This window comes from Delphinus delphis, chromosome 6 (genome assembly GCF_949987515.2).
Source record: "Delphinus delphis chromosome 6, mDelDel1.2, whole genome shotgun sequence".
NCBI lineage: Eukaryota > Metazoa > Chordata > Mammalia > Artiodactyla > Delphinidae > Delphinus > Delphinus delphis.
In genome coordinates, this window is record NC_082688.1 from 10,017,742 (window position 1) to 10,039,066 (window position 21,325).

The 21,325-nt window shown below is 42.3% G+C and overlaps 1 protein-coding gene and 1 non-coding gene across 4 annotated transcripts in view; one reads left to right on the forward strand and one right to left on the reverse strand.

The window, feature by feature from the left end:
• MAPKAP1 (MAPK associated protein 1) overlaps positions 1-21,325 on the forward strand; it is a 230,153-nt gene that overhangs the window by 169,737 nt on the left and 39,091 nt on the right. For all 3 annotated transcript variants that reach the window (XM_060014148.1, XM_060014149.1, XM_060014150.2), the window contains 2 exons: positions 1,272-1,379; positions 16,300-16,440. In XM_060014148.1, coding sequence (XP_059870131.1) covers positions 1,272-1,379; positions 16,300-16,440 — 249 coding nt within the window. The remainder of the gene's footprint in view (positions 1-1,271; positions 1,380-16,299; positions 16,441-21,325) is intronic.
• LOC132427789 (U6 spliceosomal RNA) lies at positions 19,979-20,085 on the reverse strand. Its single transcript, XR_009519995.1, has one exon. It is a non-coding gene; the product is annotated as a U6 spliceosomal RNA (small nuclear RNA).

The window sequence follows — 21,325 nt, forward strand, 5'->3', positions numbered from 1 at the left end:
TTTAAAACCTGTAAGTAGTGTAAAAAGGACTGAATGTATGTAAGAACTCTGATAATTGGCAGAAATGCTAATGAAATACCAATTAGAGGAAGGATCAAATATACCATGGAAGTGAACTGAAACTCTACAATGCTGCAGATGAACTTAGAATGTGGGGGAGGAGAATGACTTGAGATGAGTGAAATGCCTCAGACTGATGAAGGAGAAGTGTTGGATGTAAATAATCAACAAGTTGAGGACAGCTGAGGAACACATCTAAAAATACGTGTTCCACCTGGAAGCCCTGTAAGGCCTCTGATGCTTCATCAGATCTCTCACACCTCTGCTGTCTGACCAAACAGGCCTTTCATAGTCAAAATAATAAGCCAGTTTCTTACACCTCTAATCTTTCAGTAACCATTAACAACAGGAGCAGTCTTTTGAATCCGATCATTGGACCCCGTTAGGTGTTATCTGAGAAGAACAAGATTTGTCATTTGGCTTTACAAAGAAATACATGAATAAATGTATAAAATGCCCCAGTGTTTTAAGATCTGCCAGAATCCCTTTGTGATGCAGGGTAACTGATATTCCTGGTTTTCAGTATTATTGAACCTCTGCCTCTTGTGTTTTCATAAATATTTCAACAAAAATACGAATCAGCAGCCACTTGTCCTTCTGTCATCATAACCCAAAAACCTGGAATTTATTTTTTAACCCCATCTACGTTTTAGAATTTTTTTTGCATTTTTGGACTGTCATTATATTCGAGTTCTAAACATACCTTATTCCTGCTTATAATTGATTATTCATTATCGTATAATAATTATTAATAAATAATTTTGTAGGACTGCCTCCTATGAGGCAGGTACATTACTACGTAAGCATTTTTCCTGTAGCATCTCCAATCTTCACAATAATCCTTCAGGGTATAAGTATTCGCACATTACATATTAGGAAACAGAGATTCAGAGAGGGTAGGGTACCTGCTCATATCTGGGAAACCATCGTAGCCACATTGTGATTCCAAGTCAGTCTGACTCAAAAGCTTTCTATCTCTCATCCTGTTTTGGGGAGAACTGAGTAAAAATAGACCTGATAATAGAACAGACAAGTGTGTGAAGCCATGTGGAAAAAAACTCAAACTCTTCCCTCTTGGATTGGGAGACCCCAAACAGACTTCAGTGTTTTCCTAATGTTTTATCAGCTTTTCACTGGGGTGTGGTGTTTTTCCAATGTTAAATTCACTGTTTCAGACTGCCTCCCCTCCTCCTGCCCCTTTGATCTTCCAGGCCCTCAGTACCGCCTGGAGAAGCAGAGCGAGCCCAATGTCGCTGTGGACCTGGAGAGCACTTTGGAGAGCCAGAGCGCCTGGGAGTTCTGTCTGGTCCGCGAGAACAGTACGTTGGCCTCCTCGCTCCGTGCCTGCTTTGTCCGTTGCAACATGCTTAAAAGTCCTGTATTTGGGAATACTCACTGGTCTGGCCTCCCTAGGCTGATTTGAGGTGACTTTGTTTTCCAAGGCAGACATCAGCCTTCATGCCAGAATTGTATCCCAGAGTGAAATGATTGATTTCATGCTTCTTGGGAAATGGTCTGCATCCTGTTTAGCCCTCTGTGATTAATATTTATCTGTTAAACTGTATCATCCTAAGTTAGGAACAGTCCTGGAAACAGTTTAGAAATATGAGGCCTTTTCTGTGGCAAAGGCTATATTGTATATAAAGCAACTGGCCCTGTCAGTATCACTGTTCGGTCATCAGGTTTTAGAAAATTCTGGCCATTTTCATACTCTTGGCTGGAGGCAATGTAGTAGTTCCTAGTGCTATGCAGAAAGCTTCTTTAAAAGTTCAGTTAATTTCTTTCATTCACTCTTTAGAGTTTCAGACTTATGAATTTTAGCCATTCCTCTCCTCTACACTCCTATTGACTTAAGGGGCAAGTGACATGTGAAAACTGTGATCACAACAGCCGACTCTCCATCATTCCTGCTTCAGGGCTTTTACGCAGGCAGTTTCTTCTGTGTGGAACACTTTCCCCTACTCTGGTTAACTTTTTTATCCTTCTTCTCAGTTTAAATGTCACCTCGATAGAGGCCACCTGTGATCTCCCTGTCCCCTCATTGCCTAAACCTGACCCGTTCCTCATTTGGGTCCCCTGTTATATTCCATCATAGAGCATACTACTTTTTTTTCATTGCATGTATTTCTGTTTATAATTATTTATTTTTCCCAATGATTGATTGATGTCTGTCTCTCACACTAGATTGTCAAGTCTTTGAGGGTATCCCATACCAGGTTGACATTCATTAATTTAGCAAATATTCTCTCATCACCCACTACGGGCCTTGTCCTGCATATAGTAACTCTAGTGGATTCTGTTTCAAAATGTTTCATGTTGACTCCATGTTATACGAATAAGATAAAATGTTATTTGTTAGGATCTTGGTATATATTTTGGATATATAACACTTACACATGCAAAAAAATTTCAGATAACAAAGTATCTAAAGTGAAAACTTTTAGCCTCTCATCTCTCCCCTAATTCCTCTCCCGGAGACAACAGTTGTTTCCAGTGATTTTGGTGTCTTTCCAGGGATCATCTAAGCACATGCAAGCATATTCTGTATATGTATATGAATGTACCCACACAAAGACATATATATACACACACGTATTTCCCTCCTTTTATTTTTTTTATTTAGTTAATTTATTTATTTTATTTATTTTTGGCTGCGTTGGGTCTTCCTTGCTGCGTGTGTGCTTTCTCTAGTTGCGGCGAGCGGGGGCTACTCTTCATTGCAGTGCCTGGGCTTCTCAATGCGTTGGCTTCTCTTGTTGCAGAGCGTAGGCTCTAGGCACGCGGGCTTCCGTAGTTGTGGCTCGCGGGCTCTAGAGCTCAGGCTCAGTAATTGTGGTGCACGGGCTTCATTGCTCCACGGCATGTGGGAACTTCCCGGACCAGGGCTTGAACCCTTGTCCCCTGCATTGGCAGGCGGATTCTTAACCACTGCGCCACCAGGGAAGCCCTTCCCTCCTTTTAAAAACAAAATGGTAGCAAACTGTCATCAGTGTTCTACATTTTTCTTTTATCATTGTAACAGTATGTCACGTAGAGAGTACTCCATATTCTACATCAATCCATATATTATTCCGTATATAGATTTACCTCTTTCTTTTTTAACTGCTGCATAGTATTTCACAGTATACTGTGATTCCAAATTAGATGTGTCCTAGGTTTGTTTAGTTTCATTTTTTTTTCTTTTAAGATAAGGTTCTTATACTAGGAAAGAGAAGCTATGAGGATTGGTGGATAAAGATTTGAAATCTGAGCTCTTGTTGTCACTCCACTTCTAAGTACGAGCATAGTCTTAATTAAGTTGTATGACCTCTGTCAGCCTCAGCATCCCCATCTTAAAGGATTTGCAAGATACTTTCAGTGCTTGCCTTTGAGTCAAAATCACTTTGTTAGTGAAAGAAGACCGTACCAGCATTTACAAAGTGTGCCAGGCAGTCCATGGTTTGGAATCAATAGACTGTTGAAACTGGTCTTTGTAAAGTGGAAGTAAATTATAAAAACAATTTATTCTTTTTATAGAAAAGATTTAAAAAATTTTTGTAAACAGAAATTTCAATCAAGAACCCATATTGTTCCCCAGTAGCTACCTATTAAGAAGTTAGATTGAGACAAAGAAAAATATTTCAAAAACAGAATTTTCTTCACTTCTGTTGCTATCTTTGATCAGCACAGGCTTGCTATCCTTAAAGCCATTTTAGAAGGGAACTAAATTATGAGCATCTATTATGCAGTGTTTAAGAGAATATGCAATCAAGCCAGACTGCCTCAGTTCACATTTTGGCCCTGCCGCTTACTGGCTGTGTGACCTTGGACAATTTACTTAACCTCTCTTAGGTAGTTAATTTACTTTCATAAGGCTGATAGGAGGATTCATAAGGCTCTTAGAAGAGTGCCTGGCACATAATAAACACTCAATAAATATTAACTGTGATTAATAAATAACAGAAGAGCAGCATTCTGTGGCTCACAGAGCAGATGAGGCATGGATATGGAGGTCTGGAATCATAGAACTGTCAGGACCCACAAGGAGGTGTGTGGTGGGGAAGGGAGTGATGCAGAATGGAGGGGAAAGGAGCGTGGGGGCCAGAGCAGATGTATAAGTCTGTGTCACAGGACCAGAGAACTTAGAGGCAGGGTACTTTCCAGCAAATGTGCTTTGGTGTCCCAGAAGAGGTGTACCTATAAGTAAAAACATTTGATCGAGAAGACTGCCATAAGAGTAGATATAAGCCCTTCAGTTTTTTTTCCACAGGGGGCATGGCTTTTTATACCAACCACATCAAAGGATGTTTTTTTAATTATTCAGGCCTTCTATTGTAAGGCATCACGCTAGACATTTTGCTCTCTTGTGTAATTTTCACAACCACCTTACAAGATACTATTCTAATTGTGGCGAGAGGTTGTGATTTGCCCAGAGTTAGCTAATCAGTAAGTGATAGGACCAGAATTCTAAGTCAGCTATCTGACCCTGAAGCCCACCCTGAGATTGTTGATAAAACAACCTAAATTTTCAGTCCTAAGAAGGGTGATGACAGTTGTCTTTGTACACTATGAGAGAGAAGCTTGCGAATGAAGCTAATATGATAAGAGTTTCTGCCTAGGGACTGAGAGGTAGCATTTGTGCTTGGATCTTGGCCTAAGTAAGAAAACGACAAGCCAAAGTCCTTGGGCTTTCCAGTTTGGACTCTAGTCTGATAATCTCCTACATCCTTTAGCCAACTGTCTGCTAGAAGCTGGAATCAGACCAGAAGGAAGCCTGAGTACATTATGGAGAGGATGTAACATTATACGACTTCCATTCTTGTCCAAGTGTCTATATAAATCCTGGCACCAGATTGAACCTCAATTTCGTTTTCTGCCAGATGTTGCCAGTGACCTTTTCCTTTACCCACTGATCATACGTGGGTAGCCTTAGAAGCTTTCTAAGCCAGAGCCTTAGAAGAAAGATGCAGCATGAACCAACCTATCGATTCCATAGCTTTCAGAGAGAAACTTGGGAATTTCCCATCATCAGAGCTAAAATAGACCTGAAATTGAACCCGCTTTATGGAGTGCCACAAAGTGTCAGACGCTGTGTCTTCCCTGTTTTATCAGTCACAAGTGTGCCTACATAGTAGTTCAGCATAGTGCTTAAAGCACAGTCTTTAGAATGAGGCAGACCTTGGGTGGACACTGCAGCCTCTGACATAGGACAAATCATGTCACCTCTCTGAGCCTGTTTCCTGTGTAAATGGAAGTGGTTGAATCTATTTCACAAGGTTGTTGTGAGGATTAAATGAGATAGAGGTGCTGTTGTTATTAGGCTAGAGTGGTCATCATCTTTATTTTATAGAAGAAGAAACTGAGCCTTTAAGGTGGTGATTTGCTCATCATCCCGTGAATAATAATTAGGGGGCCTAGAAGAATGTGTCTTCTGTCCATTAAGTCTAGTGAAAGAGCTGAATCTAATTATTTTGTTTCCTAAATAGAAGTTGCTATAGAAAGGGGATTCAGTTCTTTAAACATCAGTTTAATCTCCTTTGATCTCTTTCCTTTTCAAGGAGGCCTTCCATTATTTCAGTACCTTCATGAAGTTTCCTTAATTTAAGGCTATACTAAGGAAGAGCTTCAACTCGAGGTGGGCAGTCACCCAGACAGCTGGACTGTGGCAGGGGAGCATATCTCTGGGTCTCAGTTTGTGGCCTCTTTCGCCTCCTTTAGTTTCTCCTTGAAGACCCAGGAGAAGAGGCCGCTCCTCCTAGAAGCCTCCCCAGACCACCTGGCTGCCATTCCCTGGGCTCTGGTAGAGTCCCTCTCTTTACCCCTCTCTGATCACTGATTCCACTGAATGGATTCGCCCACTCCCACACTGGACTGTGACCACACACCCCCATCCACCAAGGGCAGGACCTGGGTCTGAGTTCCCCCTGCATCCCAGTGCCTGTGGCCAGGTGTGGTTCATTCCCTGGGAGGGAGGGAGCCTCCTGAGTCCCTGGCATCACCAGGCTGCTCACTAGGGCACCGAGGGGCAAGTGTGTGATACCGTTTAAAAGGAACTTGGGCTTTAGGTGAGCGTCTTCAGGTATAAGGGTTTCTACGTGGTGGTACTTGGAATTCCCCACCCCCACCCCTCTCCAATTCACTAAATAAAAAAGCAACTGTAGACAGTGAATGACTGCTTCTCCTGGTGTGTTTCCATCTCCTCTTCGTGGTGCTTATTCTTAGTGGGCCAGTCCCTCCTCCCGTGTGTGCTCTTTTTGCCAACCCTGGAGACTCCCTAGTGGTTCTACTTGGCTTCTGGAGGGTTTGCCTTCTTCAGTTACAAATTACTAATCTCTCGAATTTCTATCATGTGACTTAAGTACCAGGGCTTTAAGCCTCTTTTATTGTACCACAACAGCAGTCTTCAAAAGCAAAAAAAATGTGATCCTGCAAATAAACTCTGTTTACAAATGGAAATGACTTGTGGTGTTCATGGTACATATTTTAGGTTGAATTACTGCTGAAAGCCAGTTACGTGTCTGGCTCTGGTGGGGGGAAATGTGTTCACTGTAAGGAATTTTCTGTATGGGTGAGAGTTTTTTCAAGTAGATATTGGATAATAGCTCCCTGCTTGCTGCACGCTAACAATTTAAATGGAACAGAAACATTATCCCCGATGCCAGAATACCAATGTGTCTCCGCCTCTTGCTGTCTGGTTGATGCGGGCTGGTTGGCAGTGTGTTGTAGGGGAAAGGCAGGATGTTTGAAGCCACAGCGTGACCTTAGGCAAGTCCTTCTCTGAGCTTCATTTCCCCATCTGTAGGGCTACGCTATAGGAAGAAATCCCTACCCTGTACAGCTGTTATGAGGATTAAGTTGAGATTGTGTGCCTTAAATGCACGTGGTAAAGTGCAATGCCCCATGCAAGAGCTGGCCATTCCCAGGCTTTGTGTGCCCAAGACACAAAGCGAGTGTCTGTGCGCAGACCCCACGGCTAGTCTGCGCTTGTGTGTGTTGGCCTTTTCCCTCTAGACGCTTAGACTTCCCACAGGTCCCTTTGGGCAACAGCCTGCACCAAGGGTAGGTGACACCTAGGACAAAAAACAGTGCTGATCTGAACTGGAAGCAAATTTGTGCCCTGTCCACACCTACTTCTTCAGTAGTGAGTGCATTGTGCTATGTGGGCTGAGAAATTCCACATGAATTGCATTTTTCACTCTCCCCCTTTCTTGAAAGTTCCCCCCTTTTCATTTTATCATTAGGTAGTAATTAGTATTCAAGGGAAATTGGTCTTAATATATTAAAATTGGTTAAGTGCATTTGGACCTGTACCACAGCCAGTGTCTGATTGGAAAATGTAATTGGGGACTCTGTGTATGTAATTAATTGAATTACAATTAAGAACTTTCATTAAGCGATACACTGGTACATTAGAGCAGTAAGGAAACATGTTTGACGAGCCACAAACCCTGTATGGGCTCTAAGTGGGGGCACAGGGATTTGCATCCCTCTGGTAGGCTCCTGGCCCTAGAATCCGCCCTGTAGCCCCTGACTAATGGTTTGGTAATGCATCGGGTGACATTTCTGCAGTGACTCCCCTGATGGGAAGAGGGGTTCTTCCAGCATGTGTGCCCTCATTCTCTGACTCTGGAGTCAGAGAGAGAGATGCCTTGGTGTTGATCAGATGTTGCAGTTCTTAGATATTTTGTCATGTAAATTGTCCAAAATGCCCCGGCTCTTAAGAAGACTCCGTTACTTTTCCTGTGTTTTGAACAGGGGCAAAGACACAATGGAGGAAAAGGAAGTGATGGGAATTCTGACATCAACCTAACTTCCAGGCAAACCTGTAATGAGCCAGTGGTTCAGACGCTTGAATGGTCATGCTTCATCCTGTACAGGCTTCACCCTAGACACATATTTGTTCATTCATCCCCCAAATATTGACGGCCCCTCCTCTGGGCCAGTCGCTGTGCTGGCGCAGTAGAGGATACACAGCCCCTGCATCATGGAGCTCACAGTTGTGATGAGCGCTGTGAAGGGTATAAAAGAGTATATAGCAGGGGCCTGGAGCTGGTGAGAATGGGAGAAGAAAGCTTCCTTGAGGAAGAATAAAAAGGAGTTATTCTGCTAATGAATAAGAGGAATGTTCCAGGCCAAGGGACTGCTTGTCCAAAGGTCTTGAGAAAGAGCTAGGTATATTTGGGAATGAATGAATGGAGTGGAATGAAATGAGCAAGGGAGAGAGTGCTGGAAGATGAGACTGGGGGACAGGCAGGAGCTTGAATGCAGCGCTGACACCTCCCCCACCCCCACCTTCCCACCTCCATGATCCGCTCTCTTTAGAAATTCTACAAACCAGAAATCGTTTCTTTCTGATCACCTCATAAAACAAGATTATCCTGATATATTGAGGGTCTGAAATCTCCCTGTGGAAAGTCTCTGACTCCAAGAGTTTAATCAGTTAGGCACTGACAGCAAGGATCCCTACCCTGGCTGTAGCATGGCAAATTCAGTGAAGGGTGTATCCTACAGTACGACCCTGACGGCTTTGAAGAGATTACCGCAGAGGGGCAAGCAAGTGCGCGTGTGTACATTATAGTATATCACCTATGGATTATTTTTTAGAGACCAGCAAAAATGACTAGTAGCCAAAGAGAAGTGTTTAATAGAAGAGAAGTTTGGGGCTTATGAGTCTTTGGGGATTTAAACGGCCTTTGGAAAAAAAAAAAGTGATGGATGTAGAAAGCTAAAGGAGAGTTTTTCCTCCATGACTCACTCACACATCTAGCTTTGAGTCTTACAGAAGGAGTAGAGGGAGTTAGGTTTTATCCCTGATTGTTTGTTCTGGCAAAGGCAGGTGTGATTGTGTTCTCCTTAGATACTGCTATGGCCCATGGATTTGTACATTCCCAGCCCATCCAAGGAGCATTTTACCCAAGGGGTTATGTGGTGGTTAAGGGCACAGTTTTGGAATTAGACCTGGGTTCCTTTCCTAACTCCAGCTTGTGTTAGTTGTATGGCTATACTAGCAGGATGACATTCTGAGCCTTATTTTTCTCACCTGTAGAAAGAAGATAATATTATCCAATTTAAAAGAGCAGTGAGAAATTTAAATGAGATAATATATGAGATAATATATTTATTGCTGAGCATAGTGTCTGGCATATATAGTAAGCATTCAGTAAATGTTAATTGCTCTTGGAGTTGTTGTTGAGGCAGGATCCCTGTCTGGTAGGGCATCTGAATTGAAAACTAGGAATGGTGTGTTAGGTTCTAATAACCAAGGTAAATACAAGGGATGGTGTACAAACTCAGGTACTGTTATGGCTAACCTGTGTGGCATCAACCTCATTCAGGCTGCCAACAGCATTTATTGAACATCTACTGTGTGCTCTGTAGGATGGAATGTTCTTGCCTCCAAGGAGCCCATGGTCCAGAAGGGGAGTACAGATGCTTATCGTGTAAGAGACTTATCATGAGAGCCTTCAACAAAGGGAGACAGGGTTTCAGGAAAGGGATCAGGAAAGATTCCATTTGGACTAGACCTTGAAGTGTATTAATTTTAAAGAGTGGAAAGGACATTCTGGCCAGATGGTATAATCTGAACAAAATCCAGTTTAGCTGAAAAAGGCATTGTTCTATGTGGGGAGTAGCAATAAGCCTGCAAGATAGAATGGGGCAGAAGGTATTTTGTTTACTCTTCATTCAGCTGTTTGCACAGCAGTATTTTACTGTATGCTGACTCCTGAGATGGTCAGTGCCTATCTCTGAAGACTTCTCCCTCTCCACCCCCCACCATTTTATTTTCTACTATTCCCCTTCACAGACTCTTTACACCAGCCAAATGCAAACACTTGCTGCCATCCTCCTGTGTTCCTGAAGCACTAGCACAGCTCTGGCACACGATTGGTGCTGGGTGACTGTTTGCGGACTTGGGAGGAATGGTCAACAGGGCCATCATTGCTACAGAGAGTGTACCTATGAGGTAAGGATGTAGCAAAGGCCCTCGAACTTCCAGTTGAGTTCTAGACTTGGCGTAGATCTTTTTGGAGATGGAAGACGGAAGTTGCTTTAACTTATACCTAGATTAGCCCTTTCAGACTTGGCGTGAGACTCATTGAAGCATAAAATGAAGTCTGATGTTCCATGTAGTTTGTGTCTATGAACATAAGACATCTGCCAGAGGCGTACAGTGAGTTCATCTGAGCTTTGATTTAATCATCAGTGCTCGTTTGTCTGAAAGACAGTCACGTATGTACCTGTAAGTATCTCCCTCAGTTCCAGTGAAATCACGAAGTATATGAAAATGCTTCTTAAACAATATTAGTTGTAATTAGCCTTGATCTGATCATGTGGCAAACAAGCCTGTCACTCTAACAATGTGTGTACAGGCTTTCTGTTTGTTTTTGTGTTTGTTTTCAGGTATGTAATACAGACACAGAGCTGTAACTGCACTTTTCTGTCCCATCATGGTTGTCCAAATGGGCATCCAGGAACAATGAAAACATGGCATAAGAACCAATAAAGGCAGCAGTTCTCAAACTTTTGGGTCTTAGGACCTCTTTAGACTCTTAAAATTTATTGAGGGCCTCAGAGAGCTTTTGTTTATTGAGTTATATCTATTTATTAGGAATAAAAACTGAGAGATTTTTAAATATTTATGAAATCATTAAAAATAATGGTAAATCCATTATATGTGAACATAAATAACATTTTTATTAAAATTTTTAAAAATAAAATAAAAATACTTTCTTTTAAAAATTTAATGATAAGAGCACTCTTTTATTTTGGTTTGGGGTTTTTTTTGTTTTGTTTTTTTGTTTTCCTTTCTCTGAAAAGCATTTATTTTTGTTCCACCAGGAAGATAAGTTATTGACGAATCTCCTGAACCAGTGGGCAGTATTTTCTATTTTTGCAAATTTCTGTAATGTTGGCTTTATAGAAGACACCTGGATTTTCATATCTACTTCTGCAATCAGTCTGTTACAATACATTGTTTTGGTTGAAGTATATGAAGAAAATTTCGCTAACATAGATAGGTTGTTGGAAACAAGAGGAGTATTTCAGTAGCCTTTGCAGATAATAGTGCATATTAATATTTGTTGCTATACCAAAACTCAAGTGATAGTTTCCTAAAGGTTGGTTGCAATGTGGAATCAGAAACATATCAATGAACTTTTTTTATTACTTTGTGCACTTGTAAGATATTAGGCATGAAAAGGGCAAATCATGTCTTACTGTTATTATTATAAAAACAGTACTGAGGTTATGGACCCGCCTCCCCCCACACCTGGGGTCCTGAGCTGCACTTTGAGAACCACTGACTTAGAGTTTACAGTTACCCACACAGTCCCTGTCCTTGCTGCTGCTTGTAGGAATGTGGTGACACTGGAGGGGCAGGAGAAGGAACATGACTCCGGAGTCCGATAGATCTGTCCCAGCTCCGCCTCTTTCCAACAGTGGAACCTTGGGCAAGGTTTTTGACCTGCTCTTGACCCACGGTGTCAAGAGTTAGGATTTGAATCTACATCTCTGAACTCGATGTTCCAGGTTCCTTCCAGTGTTATTAAGCCCTAGGGCCACATCCCGGCTCTCTCTCAGTACCTCCTCTTTCTTTCTTCGGTGCAGCCCTTACACCCCGCCAGCCTCCTCCTTCCCCTCCTCTCTGCTTCCCTTTGCTCCCTCTTCCCTGGCCTGGTGTTGCCATTAAGACAGGTGCCACTCCTTGTTTCCTTTTTTCCTGATTCCTTACTCCAGACAGCTACGCTTCTTCCTCTCTTGGATTTTTTGCTTGTTCCCCAGCGCTTTCTGTATCATGAACGTGCTCTCTGTCATCCTTCCAGAGCCTGTTGTCAGTCCGTTTGAGCTCTGGTGCTCAAGTCACTTTTAGGCCCCCCCCCCAAAAAAATTTGATCTATCACAATACATCTTTGAGTTATTGCAGCTCAAGCGTTTTGACACAATACATTATGGTAATCCATGGCACATAGAGACATTAACACTCTCGACTTTGACAAAATACATTGTGAAGTCTTTGAAGGCACCATTACAATTTATCTTGTCATTCATGAGGAGACCCAATTCAGCATTAATGTAGATGAACACAGTGTGGCTTTTGTTTCATTTAATTGCTTGTGACCTTTTTAATTGCTAATTTAACAAAATACCAAAGGGTTATATATCAATTAAATTAACAGTTTGGGGAGTGGTTTTTTTTAATATGTTTATTTTTAAGACATTCTGGTTCTATTTTTTAGTTCGAGTAGATAAAAATGTCTTCTCTTAACAGAAGTCGTTTTGGAATGTGAAGTTGATAGTACAGTAATATTTTTAATATGCACTGTGGTGCAGTATTAAGCATCTTTCATGTGTGTTTGGGTTCACCCCTTTCCAGAAGGATACAAACAGTAAAAATGCAAAGTCAGAACTTTCCCGGTTCAAAAAAAAAAAAAATGCTTTTGCTGTAATGCTCTGCTTCAGATGTGTGCCTTTAGATTAAGTGTCTGTTGCATGCATCATTTATTGGGCACTTCTCTCTGCCTTGTCCTGTTTTCTTGGTGTTCTGTAGTGAATTTGTAAGCTCCTGAAGGTCGGGAACCCTGCCTTATCTTCATCAATGTCCCTTCCCAGTCTAGCACACTGCAGGCATGGGGACAGTAGTTGCAGGTTGCATGGCTGACTGATCTGTACACACAGACACGTCCCCCCCAAGCAGAGGAATTCCTGAGCCTACTTTGAGAAATGGCACTGGAACTCCAAAACCAGAAGTTGTTCCCATTCAGCAGCTAACCTGCTTGGGGGTGAGCAGTGTGTATCAGAGGTGAGTGCAGGACTGTTTCTTCCTTCTCTGCTCCCCCGGTGCTGCTGCCCTTTTGACCGTAAAAGTAAACACACCCCTTGTCAACTGGGGCAAGGCTCAGAACTCACCCAAGTATCAAGGGGACTTAAATCCTTAAATGGGATATGAATTTACACTGTCAGAGAGTAGAAGGTCAATGCAAGAAGCATTAATGTGTTGAGCCAGCTCCAGCTATATAAGTCTTGAACAAAATTAATATGCGGAAACTGACAAGCCTTGCTGGTTATTCCATAGCTTTAAGACCTCTACTAAAATCCTATCATCTCATCTGCCCATTATTAACATTTCAGCAAAATATAAAGTTTTCATTAATCTCGCACAGCAAATTTAGGAGTGAAAACTGGCACTTGTTTGAGCTTTTAGGACTACATTAGCTGGTGTATTAAACAAAATATGTCATTCTTCAGTAGCTTCTGCAAGAAGCTAAATCAATTTCCAGTCATATTTATGCACCACTTTATCTAAAAGCATCTAAGATGCTTTATTAGCAGCTGGCATTGAAATTGCTCAGTAAAGAATTATGTCACGTTATAGTAATTTTTAAATTAGTTTTAATCCAACCTCATAAAACGTAAAACTCTTAAGTGTGGTTTTTTTAAAATAATTGGCATTTTAGCATAATGAGCTGTTACCTCTTTCCAAATCAAATACCTGCAATATTTAGAAAATACTAACTGGTAAAGAAAACAGAAGTTCTTAAGCTGAGTTGTATCTCATAATGGCATTTTCTGAGAAAAGATGGCTTTAAATGATTTAAAACATGAAAGGATTTTAGTATTTCTCCAAAATTCTCAGTTTAAAAAGTTCTAAAGTAAAAGTAAACACATCTTGGCAGCTCTGTTTTAGTAAAAGGTATATTTGGAGAAAGTGAATAACTATTTGAAACTTTAATTTCTAGCCAGCCTCTTGGCTTGCGATGTGGGCATTACTCTGGAGACAGTAGCGGTCATGATGACAGCATCTGTATCCAAAATCACAGGTGTTCCAGAGAAAGGAAACAGGGTTACCAAATGACCCTTGCAGACATCGAGTGCAACTTTGCTAGTCTTGGCAATGTGATGTTGGTTAAGTCACTACGCCTCTCTGATCCTAGGGATACGGCACTCGGTATTCATCCAGTAAATTGTTATTGAGCTCTTGCTTTATTCTGTGCGTGGTAGCACTAGCAGGGTCTGCGCTCTGGTGTTTAGTAAAGCAGTTACTCTGCCTCTGCTCTTGGGGTTACAGTCTAGTGGTGGAGACAGACGATTACTATCTGTGATAAATAACTTGAAGGGAAATGCAGGGTGCAGTGACAGACGGAGCTGAGCTAGACTTAGGGTTCCTTGGAATGTCACTTGAGCCAAGCTCATCAGAGGGATGGGGAGGAGGCCTGGAGAAAAAGGCCAGGAGGGAGTGCAATGGGAAGAAGGGTGACCTGGGCGGAGAGGCCAACACGTGGGACTGTGTCACAGGCATTCGGTGACTGGCCCGTTAAGGCCGAGGCTGCAGCCTTACCGAGGGGAAAGCATCCTTGTAGGTGCTAGAATGGTCCAAGCTGGGAATAGTTGTAGTGTTTGGAAATAAAACGCACAATTCCTAATAAATTAGTTAAATGTGAAGGCATCAGAAAACAGCTTTGCCTTAAAAGCCTCCCCTGTAAGGAATAACTGTGGGAAGGAAAGTGTGTAATTGGTAGGCATAGAGAATTTTCCAGTTTTATGCCCAAATCTAGAGTTTTCCATTCCTCCAACTCTGTGCCAAGGAGTTCTCTCATGGTCTCCCTGTGGAACCGTCTCTGTGTGCTCATCACAAGGCCTTGGGCACCCCGCTCTGGTTGGCCTCTTCTAGACAGATGCTCCCTCCCACCAGCAGCCACACCTTCAGAAGACCACATTTCAAACTCAGGCATGGGGGGTGACGAGAGTTAGTTTAGCTTTGCTTATGTGACCTTGGGCGTGTGACTTTGCCTCTCAGAGCCTCGGCTTCTTCATCTGTGTAATACGAAAATTATAGGACCTACCTACCAGGTTGTCTTGAGACTTAAATGCATGTGTGAAGCGCTCAGTGCCATGCCTGATGTATGAGTACTCACCTGTACTAGCTATCGTTATTATTATTGATTGATTTGTTTATTTAGCAAAATTTAGTGAGAGCATGCCAGTTACCTGTACTGCTTGCAGGAAAAGATGTAGAGATGAATAAGAGACTTTACTGATCCTCACGAAGTTTCCAATTTAGGACACAGCAACCACTCAGCAATTCTAGTGCAAGCCTAAATGTGATCCACTATGACAAGAGAATAAAAATAATCATGACTGCTATTTATTAAGCATATTACATACTAGATTCTCTAAATATGTTTTGGTATTCTGTGGATGGCAGATGCTGGGGTTGAGAGAAATAGTCGCTTGGCCAATATCACACAGTAAGCTAGAGGCAGAGCCAGGAATTGAGCCCAGGTCTCCCTGGCTCCAAGTCCAGTATAAACCAGCTGCCATGGAGTTCAAGAGGAGGTGGAATCTGAGCTAGCCTGGGTGGAGTTTTGACAGAGGGATGTTCTAGGCCAACGGTACCACATGAGCAAAGAACCAGAAGTAGAAAAACCTGAACCTATATATAGTCTGAGGAGTTTGGGAAGAGCTGAGAGAAGGTATGTGTTAGAAATGACAAATAAAATGGGAAATTTTTGTTTCAGCAAGATTGTGGACGTCCTCGATTGCTTGACTGAAAAGAGTGTGCTTCATTCAGGAGGCCTTGGGAAGCCAGGGAAGATTTTTGAGCTCCAGTCTTCTTATTTGTCCCCACTATCAATATCAGAGTACTTAGTGCACACTACACGTTTGATGAGTGAATGAGTGATCAAACCTTTAGAAAGATAAATCGGAAAGTCCTGTAGTAGCTGGACTGCTGAGGGATCCTGGTGGCCAGAAGGCCATTGAGGAGACCGTTACAGCCGTCTGAGCGCGAGCAGTCTCGTACCTGAACCACTGGAGGCTGTGGGACGCAGGACAGGAAGCTGATAAACAGTTTGCGAATCGTGGGAAGAACAGGGATTCTTCAAGGAGCATGGACTACTTTTATGATCAGGAAAATTAATAGAAAAAGAAGCAAGAAGTGTGACCACCCATGCTTTTGTGATTTTGACTTACTCTTGTGGAGACAGAGCTTCTGGCGAGCAGGAGTTTTTCTGCCCTCTGTATTGCTGCTGCCCAGCCAAGGGCCTGCCATAGAACAGGCAGTGTTTGTGGAATTAATTGTTCAATGATTAATGTGTTACCATTCTTTGTTTACTGGAATGGCATTATTAAGTCATCGCTCAGCCTTTTCTTTTCCAAATTAAATAGCCCATATTATTTTAATTTATCCCAAAGCATTTTAAGCAGACACCATTTGCCAAGCCTCATGTATCTTTATGTGTTAAACTGCTTTTTCCTCCCCAGGTTCAAGGGCAGACGGGGTTTTTGAGGAGGATTCGCAAATTGACATAGCTACAGTACAGGATATGCTGAGCAGCCACCATTACAAGTCATTCAAAGTCAGCATGATTCACAGACTCCGATTCACAACTGATGTACAGTTAGGTAAGTGTGTCAACTTTCTATCAGTGGTCAATGTCGAAATAGGGAAAGAAACAACATACAACTTTTATGTGACCTGAATGACTAACGGTAATTTGTTTTCAGAGAAGATGTTGAAGCAGTGAAATTTAAAGTAACTCCTTTTTCCCACCTGAGTGCTCTGTCTTGTCTTCTTTTTTATGAAGCAGAATATTAGAAATAGAACTAACTTGAGACTCTTTGCAAACTGATTGACTTATGTGAAGTTCCATAATTTTCATTCTGTAATTCTCCTACATCCTATCCTTAGAACTGCTTTGTAACATTGCTACTTGCCTTTTCTTACTCCATGAATCCATTCCTTATTCATTCGTGCCTTTATTCGGGAAGCTTTTTAATGATCTCAGAAGTTATATTTGGATCCTCACCAGATAATCTAGAACTAAAATTCAATTAATATTTGGGGTTAATTTGTTTCCAGTAAGTGCTAAATTTCTGTTTTGACTTAAACCTAACAGAGGTAGAAAAAGTGTCGTAGTAGTCAGCAGAATATGAATACGCCAACATCATCACCATCCTCTTGGCCGTCATCTATAGGTATGTGCGTGTATTAGGCACTGTGCTCAGTGCTTTACATGCACTACTAACCTACCTAAAAGGTAGGTGTTTTTACTGTCTCCATCTGACACAGAAGGTAAATGAGGTGCAGAGAGGTGAAGTCTCATGCCCATGCTCACACAGCAGGTAGGTAGTGGTATCAGGGGCAGAACCCTGGTCTGGCCAACTGGAATGCACGTGCTGCATGAAAGAGGATGATGGGAGGGCAGGGGAGCGGGTACAGGTGCCAGACTTACCCAGTCAGGGAGCTGAGCTACTCCTGGGCTCTGCCGGGACCTCTGCCACACTGCCTCTTCCTGGGCTTCGTTTGCTTCATGCCTAAAGGGAGAAAGTTTGAATTCTAACTCTAAGGCTCACTAATGTTATGTTCCTCACAAATGTTTTGTAAATGTCTCATAATAAAACCTTTTCTAATGTGGGCATTAGTGTGGCTAATTTGTAATAAGTCTCAAAAAGCTCTCAAACATTCATCCCAACTTGACCGACAGGAGCTTGAGATATGCTGACAGTAGCTTACTGGTTTAAATTGTGGCTCTGTCGACAACCAGCGGTATTAGGCAAGTGTCTTAATCTTTCTGAGGCTTGATTCCATTCTGTTTAAATGGGAATATCAGTGTGCCAGCCTCTTAGGATTGCTGTGGGGAATGAGTCAGATACTCCACTTAGCTTAGCGCAGGGCCTGGCAGTTGGTAGACTGTAAGTGAGCTGTTAGTGGAGAGGCAATAGAGTGGAAGCTTGGAGGACAGACTGAAGAGTTAGAAGCCTGGGTTCAAACCCCGGCTCATTCATTAGCTGTATCAACACAGTCAAGTGATGCAGAGCCGCAATCTCCTCCTCTGTAAGATGAAGATAATAGTCTCTGTCTCATAGATAGGGTAATTACGGGGATGAAAAGTCATTATCACACGCGCAGTACTTAGAAAGGTGCATGGCACATAGCAAGTGCTCAGTAAACAAGAGCTTGTAAGATGATGGTGATTCTGACAGACTAAATAGATGAATTAGCACCCAGTATCTGAATTGGAACACACACAACCTACCTTTTTTCCCCCTCCGTAAACCTCTTTCTCCCTCCTCACAAAAAAAACCTCTAAAGCGGTAAAAATTGCTTATTTAATGTTAATTCTTAAAACATAAAGTTCTTCAGCATTGTTCTTCTAAAGATGCTTTTTCTGTTATCTCTCATAGAAGTAAAATTAATAAGGCTGCTCAAAAACAAGCCAGATGCCCAAAAAAGGGGGAGAAAGCACATGTTGTATGATTCCATGTATATAACGTTCAAAAGTACACAAAAGTAATATGTAGAAGTAATGATAGTGGTTATCCTGGAGAGTGAAGAGGCTCTAGTGACTGGATGGGGGAGCATCTGGGGTACTCGTAAGGTTCTGTTTCTCGATCTGGGGGCTGATTACATGAGTATGTAGACTTTGTGGAAAAGTCAAGTTATATAAACTCTTGGGATTTATACACTTTGTATATGTTCAATTAAAAGTTTGCTAGGGCTTCCCTGGTGGCGCAGTGGTTGGGAGTCCGCCTGCCGATGCAGGGAATGTGGGTTCGTGCCCCGGTCCAGGAGGATCCCACGTGCCGCGGAGCGGCTGGGCCCGTGAGCCATGGCCGCTGGGCCTGCGCGTCCGGAGCCTGTGCTCCGCGACGGGAGAGGCCACGGCAGTGAGAGGCCCGCATACCGCAAAAGTTGCTAAAATAAGAATGCTACTCAGACATCATTTGTGTTTGCCTGCAGTTCTTTCCCAGTAACAGAGGGTCTGCTTTTTCTGAGTGGGTCTAGTTTTAAGAAGCCCAGTAAGTAGCCTGACTGCAGTCAAGATAGAGGTCCAGGGTACAAGGTGAGGATTTTCCCAGGTGAGCGTAATCCCTGCTGTTCCCCAAGGTGCAAAGCAGTGCCTTGGAAAGATAACCAAGAGCGAGGCTTCTTTCCCCACATTTTTTCCAAAGGCAAAAAGCCAAACTTGAATTCATCAGATTCTGATCTGTATATTCATTCAAAGGAAAAAGTCCACAAAAGGGTCTGTGCAGAGAGCCCAAGTTCTGCAGGCAAGAATGGGTTTGAATCCCAGCTTTACCACTTGCCTGCAGTGTCAGCTTAGACAGGTCCCTTCCCCTTTCAGTCTTAGTGTTTGTCATTTATGAAGTGGGAATTATAATGTTTACCTTTCAAGATTGTGTATGAAAGTGGCCCATAGTAGCTTATCTTAGTGCTGTTATCATTGTCATTGTTATGTTTATTTTGCCTATTGCTTTCTCTCCTAGTCCACCATCTTTTTTTTTTTTAACATCTTTATTGGAGTATAATGGCTTTACAATGGTGTGTTAGTTTCTGCTGTATAACAAAGTGAATCAGCTATACATATACATATATCCCCATATCTCTTCCCTCTTGTGTCTCCCTCCCTCCCAGCCTCCCTATCCCACCCCTCTAGGTGGTCACAAAGCACCGAGCTGATCTCCCTGTGCTATGCGGCTCCTTCCCACTAGCTATCGGTTTTACATTTGGTAGTGTATATATGTCAGTGCTACTCTCTCACTTCGTCCCAGCTTACCCTTTCCCCTTCCGCCTTCCTGTGTCCTCAGGTCCATCCGCTAGTAGGTCTGAGTCTTTATTCCCGTCCTGCCCCTAGGTTCTTCATGACCTTTTTTTTAGATTCCATATATATGTGTTAGTATATGGTATTTGTTTTTCTCTTTCTGACTTACTTCACTCTGTATGACAGACTCTGGGTCCATCCACCTCACTACAAATAACTCAATTTCGTTTCTTTTAATGGCTGAGTAATATTCCATTGTATATATGTGCCACATCTTCTTTATCTATTCATCTTTCGATGGACACTTAGGTTGCTTCCATGTCCTGGCTATTGTAGATAGAGCTGCAATGAACATTGTGGTACATGACTCTTTTTGAATTACAGTTTTCTCAGGGTATAAAAATATGGACCGCTTCACGAATTTGCATGTCATCCTTGCACAGGGGCCATGCTAATCTTCTCTGTATCGTTCCAGTTTTAGTATATGTGCTGCCCAAGCGAGCACTAGTCCACCATCTTAAAAGTATTTAACCAGGTCACTCAAATTAAGTAGTGGCTCTATTGGCAAAGTCACGGTGGAGACTTGCCAGGTAGAAATAGATGATGATAGTAATGCAAGTGTCTCTGCCTAGAGCATTGGATCTCAGAAGTGAGGTGACTGGAAGCTGGTCCCAGTCACCTCTGAATGCTTCCAGTGGCACACATAGCACCCTCTGGTGGAAAGTCACAACTGAGGAACTTCTAAAATATTAGATGTTGTCAGAACATTTGTTTCTGTTATGAATCTAAATTCAGTCTTTACCGTTATAAGCAAAAACTTCATTAATTAATCCTAAGTAATTTTGTGACAATCGGATAAACTGTGCCCACGAGTACTATATCATGCAGTGAATAAATAAGTTCATTTCCTATTCGCATGTAGATGAGCTCAGGTATGTATTAAGACCCTTACTTCCTTCTTGGAAAGCAGATGATAACACCCTTTTCATTCTCACAACAACAACAAAAGGCTGCACACAGTAGTCCAGAAATTCTTTCTTTCTGAAACAGCATCTACTGCGAAGTTCAGGGCAGCAAACATTCTTTATGAGCATTCAAGTGAGCAGCTGGATTCTGAGATCAGTAAATAATTTATTTTATTTCAACTGACTAGCCGGGTGCTTCAGATCTTTCCTGACACTGATGGATGGTCTCCTCTGCTCGTCCAGCCTGTGTCAGTCAGAGCAGAGATTCCACTTGCCCCCTGTGGCAAGTTCTTCTAAGTGGTAAGTGTCTGTGTGCGGCATTTACCCAGCAGCACTGCTGATTCCACAAAAAAACACCCGTCCACTCTGAGTGAGTGGTACATGAGAGCGCAGAGCCGAGGCTTGGCATTCCCAAGCTCTGCGGTGCCATTGTAGCGGCCTGCCTCCTGACTGGGGAGTAGGGCCCAGTGTCCCAGTTTTACTGTCTGCTCTTTGTTTCTGGGAAAGTCAGGGGATAAGAGACTCAGACTTTGATTTGCAAGACCCAAAATTACATCAGTTTTCCACCAGACTTTTTTTTTTTTTTTAGTCTCAGCATTTCTTTTAATAACAAATTGTTAACTGAATAATCCAGTGATCAGCAGTGTGTTTTAAGTATACTATGGTACAGCCATATATAGAAATGTTATAAAACCTTTGAGAGGAAGCCCTCTCAAAATTTTTATTGAAATGGGAATGTACCAATATGTTAAAATAGAAAAAATACGGTGCTTTGTGACC